The 5,550-nt window shown below is 50.7% G+C and overlaps 1 protein-coding gene across 1 annotated transcript; it reads left to right on the top strand.

The window, feature by feature from the left end:
* The first annotated feature begins 2,680 nt into the window (after window positions 1-2,680).
* LOC149333559 (protein Skeletor, isoforms B/C-like) lies at window positions 2,681-5,208 on the top strand. Its single transcript, XM_089556079.1, has one exon. It carries the CDS (start codon window positions 2,979-2,981, stop codon window positions 5,040-5,042), a length of 2,064 nt encoding a protein of 687 aa, XP_089412205.1. The 5' UTR covers window positions 2,681-2,978; the 3' UTR covers window positions 5,043-5,208.
* Window positions 5,209-5,550: the final 342 nt, after the last annotated feature.

The following is a 5,550-nucleotide window of genomic DNA, read 5'->3' as shown; positions in this document are numbered from 1 at the left end:
GACTCGCGCTGACCTCGCACGGTCGCATTATCGTGGTTGAATTTTTGCCGAAGCATACGGCTAGGGTACGAGACGAGGCAGGGCTTCTTTCTCGCTTCCATCTTGCTCTCGCTTACTGACTTGGCCGCTGCTCGCTGAACTCAGAGCTCCCAGCAACGTTTTGCCGACAATAACTGTCCCACAACGCCCGTGAGAGAGGTGTGGAGGTTTTACCCTTCTGTAATTGCTGAGCACTGACCTCTTCTGGTCAGTTCTGCTTGCGGTGACCGCCAGCCTGTGTAAACGGGAGTCAGACCTCACGTGCTTCAGTAAGGTAGGTTGACGGGATAGTTGGTTCTGCGTGTTAACTTGTGAAACAAGGCATTACATTGAAACACACAAGGCACTACGACAAACACAGGCACCACGTGTCGTGTAGTGTCGCAAAGTGCGGAATATCGACGCATGTCCTTGTCCAGTCTCTACAGTAGATCAGCTGACAGCGATATCTTAGACGCCTTATTCATTAATTGCTCCATACGGTCCTTTTTAAACTTGCACATGATAGACGGCAGGTGATGGCCCCGTGACTTGTTTCTCAGCATTGCGATTGTCTGGGCAAGTAAAAGTTGCAGCGAGTGGTGTAGCTAAACACGGCTCCTGTAGGCGTTCTTTATTTTTTTGCTTTTCTTTTCTTGGCAGGTATCTCAAGGTTGACGCAAAGATTTCCGCATGACTCGGATAGATTGGGGAACCTGTCTCAGTCGTGTACAGCCAGAGGTTAAGAAAATTATTGGGGATGTGAAGAAAAATTGTTGGACTTGAAAATAAAATACAGAATATGCAATAGCATCTCTTTTGCATGTACATGAATACATTCAAGCACATTGTTTTTGTTGCCTTTCACACACACACAGCCTGGGAAATTACAGTGCCAGAAAGGAAAGGACGAGAAGAAGCAGTTGCGTTTTCTCTTCTTTGTCTTTTTGTGACACACACGCACGCACGCACACACGCGCGCACCCACCCTTCCTTTTTTTTATAGGAATGGAATGGTTCAGACAGGTCCGCGATCCCCCCTCTCCGCTCCTTCTCTGAATTTTTCCTCTCTTCACCTCACGCATTTAAAGCGGCGAGCAAGACATGGGTGAAAGGGGCGGCTAATCCTCCCAGCGCCCACGCGGAATTTGTCCTCGAGTCGCCTCCCCCGTGACTAATTTAAAATTACGAGGGCGAGGGGCCGGCAGGTGCAAAACACGCTCAGATACCCTTACAAGCACACGCACTTGCTTACTAGACATGTTGCCGCACGGAAATAGAAAATGGAAAAGAAATGAACATTCACTCAGCGTAGACATTGCGAACGCTTCCATTTCAAGTGGTGAAACCACGCTCCGTACATCTTTGTAAGTGAAGTCAGTGCGTATATGCTTTTTCATCTGATTTTTCTGATTTTTCTCGTATGGTTTTATGATGTAACTTTTTGGCTGTGGTAGAAATAAAGAAACTCAACTAAAAACTCAAACTCATTAGTTCAACAAATTTCCTCTTTTATCTCGCAATGACCGTTTCGTATTTCTGAACACAGCACGAAAGAGGAACGTGAAAAAGGTGAAAAAGAAATTTAAGAAGTGGTGTTATTTTTCCGCAAACTGTCTTGCAGATCTACCGAACTGTAACTGTGGTCAAGAAGGTACTTATTTTGTAGTGAGTTTGCAGGCTTTCACGGAGACTAAATTTTTATGCGGTACCATGAGCCACAATTAAGCTTAGTTCTTTAGAATTTGTGTCTTGCGATGTGAAAAAAATATTGAGGCGGAGATGCCAAATTAGAAACAGTGTGCCGGGAGACGCTTTAATTTGCTTTCGGATGATTTAAACATTGCCTTTCGCAAGTCTATCTCCAGAATTTCTGAAAATCAGCGCCGGAAGAATACACGTAAGATATCTCTAGACTGTAAAAATAAAAATAAAGAGGGGTGCCTTGCATACTTTTTGCAAATGTTAATAAGTAATGCTATGTACCACACATTTAGCACTAAAATGTCTTGTGAAGTAGGACATGTAAAGCATCAAGAAGATAATTGCATACGGCAAAATCACGGAATTGTACGTACTGCTGAAACTTGCTTAAAAGGAGTGTTTACGTGAAGTCAGGAAAACTTATTTTTAAAGTGTCATTCACCTCACACATGCTTCAGCCTCGGAAGGGAGAAACATTTGAGTGTCCCGTTCGAAGCGGGAAAGTTTATCACTGCTTATATTAGTTTTAATGTCATCTTCTGTTCGTTAGGGGCATTCTCAAACTTTTGTCGCGATAATATTCTCTCAATTTCGACTGCAGTGACGGCTTGACTGTGTGCTCAGGAAGCAAAAACAAACAAATAAGGCTGGCGCGCGGCTTTTATTAGCCCCGCATGCGCCTCGCATTGCAAACAGCATTTCGCTGTAAAAACGGCACAAAGCGAAGCCCCGCGTGGACGCGACTAATCTCGCAACGTCGCCAGTGCGGAGAGAAAGAAAGGAGCGGGTAAGAAAGACCTTGCGCATACCGGTTCTGGAGCCGAAACGTCGGCGGCCGGCCACGCTACCCCCACTGCTTCTCCCTCTCCGCTGTTGGTGAGAGGAGCTAGGAAAGGGTGGAGCAGTCAAACAACCCACCAGAATGTGGGCCAGCGAGAGCCGGCCCTTCCCCGTCTGGCCTTCATATTCCTAGTTGCTCGGCGCGCACGGCTTGCTTACGGTCGCTGAAGAAAATAGGACACAACTTTCGTCTTCGAGGTGCTCGGAAGGAACGCCGCAACGTCGTATACGTGTGTGCGCAGGATCAAACGACCATGTGTATCGGTGTGGTGAGGTGCGTGATGCGCTCGCCGGGGGATGAGCGGCGACTTTGTCGCCAGAGATGACTTCGGAGTGCGTCAGTGAGCGAAGTGAAGAACGTGTTCGTGAATCCGCCTTGCGAGCTACGCTGTGCAGTGTGTGTGCCAGTCGCCAAGATGACGTCCATGGCGAGGTCCGCGGTGGCGGCGAGGATCTTGGTGACAGCGTGTTTGCTTCTGCTGTCTCCGGCGCTCGCTGATCAGCACGAGGGTCTCTACATCGGCAAGATCAACACGTACGCTCATCAGGTGTCCGGTCACGTGTATGCCATTGACGAGTATACGATTCTCATCAAAAACTTCTTCTACGACGGCTTGGGCCAGGACGCTTTCTTCTGGGCTGGATCCAGCGTCCGTCCGAGCAATGTCGGCTTCATCGTTCCAGACGAGGAAGGCAAGACGAACAAGCTGCAGCCGTACACGGACAAGGACATATACCTGCAGCTGCCCAACCGGCGAAAAATCACCAGCATCCGTTGGTTGGCCATCTGGAATCTGAGAGAGCATGCAAACTACGGCGACATCTTTTTCCCCGAGGGTTTCGAACCGCCTTCACCACGGAGGATCTCGGAGCTTTCAAGACGGGGTGCCGGCGTGCGTTCTGGCACCGTTGTGATCGTGGATTCCAAGACGATCCAGATTCCTGACTTTTACTTCAACGGAAACGTCTCCGACACCTACTTCTGGGTCGGCCTTGGTCCTCAGCCGAACAGCGCTGGCCAGAAGATTCCAAACGAGAAGGGATACCTGGAATCTCTCGGTCGCTACGAGGAGAAGACGATCGAGCTGACCCTTCCTGGAAAGATGACCGTCTTCGACATTGACTGGTTGAGTGTGTGGAACAAGGAGACCAACGAGAATTACGGATCGGTGATCGTTCCGCACGGCCAGGACATCCCGCCGTCGAAGCTGGGATCCTTGAAGCACGAATCACGGCTGCCGAATTGCGAGCAGCTGCACTCAACGTTACAACTCCGCTGGGAGATCCAGGGTCGGAGCATCTCGTTGGAACTCATCGGACAGATCGAGGAGGACGAATACATTGCGTTTGGAATAAGTGGCGCTCCGAACGCTTCCAAAATGGTGGGCGCTGACGTGGCCGTCTGCTACCTCGACGGGCACTACGCGAATGCCGTGGACTACAACATCTCCGACCGATTCCCGTGCTCAAACGTGCTGGGCCGCTATCGGGGCGTGTGTCCCGACTTGAAGGTCGAAGGAAAGGAAAGCTACCAGATACTGACCTTCACCAGGAAGGATGGTGTCACGAGCTTCATCTTCCGCAGGACGCTGCTAAATCCTGACGACGACGGGGACCAAATCTTTAACCCTGATGGCGACACCTATCTCGTGTGGGCTATAGGCAAGTACAATGAGTTCAAGGAACCTTCTTTCCATCACACCTTTCCAAAGGGCACCCTGAAGATTAACTTTGGCAGGAAGGAGGCTGAGGACAACTGCTTCGAGTTCACCACGGGCCAGACGCGTGGGCGGCCGGCTCCTTGGCCTCCCTTCCGAATACGCGACAAGGCGGTGGACACCTTCATAGCCAGAATCGGCCCTGCTGGCGGATGGAAGGGCTACATGGGGACCACAGGCCACAGCGGACCCGGAGAGAGCTGGTACATAAACGGTGTGCTCGTTCCCGAGATTCACGTGCAGCGAGGACGCACTTACACCTTCCGCGTCGAAGGAGGCAACAACCCGCACAACGCCCGCTACTACCACCCACTGTACATCACTGACAGCCGCGCCGGAGGCTACGCCAGGCTTACCGAACAAGAAAGGCAGAGCGTCAAGGTCTACGCGGGCATTCAGTTCGACCGTAGGGGACGTCCTCAGCCCAGTGCTACGGGCCGACTCTGCGCGTGGGTGTACAACACGTCGGAGCCGCGGCAGGCGGACGAGTTCGCCACCTTCCCAAAGTTCCGCAACACACTGCGCTTGCAATGCGATGACGGCCAACCAGCCGTGCTGTCCTGGTCGCCAAACGAGAGCACGCCGGACGTCGTCTACTACCAGAGCTACACGACACCGTACGTCGGCTGGAAGATTGTTGTCGTGGATGAAATAATCACTGGCAGTGGGGCTGTTTCTCACATCCACGTTTCATCGGCAAGTATTGTGCTTGCTGTGCTGCTGTCAAGTTTGTCGCTGTTAGTGAGAATTCATCTAGCATAGGTGAGCAAGTACCTCGTCGGACGTTTGAGACTGGTCGTCTTATTACTAATTAGCCTGTCTAAAATCCTTCACTTCGTGCAGTGCCGCCACAGTGGACGCCGCTTGAGTGTGTATGTGCTAAGCCTATTTATTTTGTGATTAAAGTCGCTCGTAGCGGTTTGTGAAACATTCGCACGTGTGTGACTACCGGTTACCACCTCATCTTGTGCTGCATGCAGTCATTACTGCCAAGGCCTGTGGTGAGAGCATCGCTGCGGATAGCTGCAGTAGCGGTTGAGCGCGAAACATTAGTACCCCTTGTGCCTTCCCGGCTGCAGGCAACGTTTCTTGAAGATCATAGGCCTGGGCTTCTGAAGAAGTGTTTCTCCTGCAGCGCGAGATATTTCAATCGTGCTGGTGAATCGTTCTTAATTGGTGGCAATACGGCCTATCGTATTGTTACCGTGTAAGTTACATAAGGACGATATGATATACAAGGGATCTATACCAGACATCGCAACAGTATTTC

The sequence above is a fragment of the Amblyomma mixtum genome, chromosome 8 (assembly GCF_055824585.1).
Source record: "Amblyomma mixtum isolate Tamu chromosome 8, ASM5582458v1, whole genome shotgun sequence".
In the NCBI taxonomy this organism is placed as follows: Eukaryota; Metazoa; Arthropoda; class Arachnida; order Ixodida; family Ixodidae; genus Amblyomma; species Amblyomma mixtum.
Note: the sequence above shows the minus strand (reverse complement) of the source record. Positions and strands in the feature narration are given on the sequence as shown.

Coding starts and splice junctions, on each gene's coding strand:
- LOC149333559 (XM_089556079.1), top strand. CDS start 2,979: ATGACGTCCATGGCGAGGTCCGCGGTGGCGGCGAGGATCTTGGTGACA.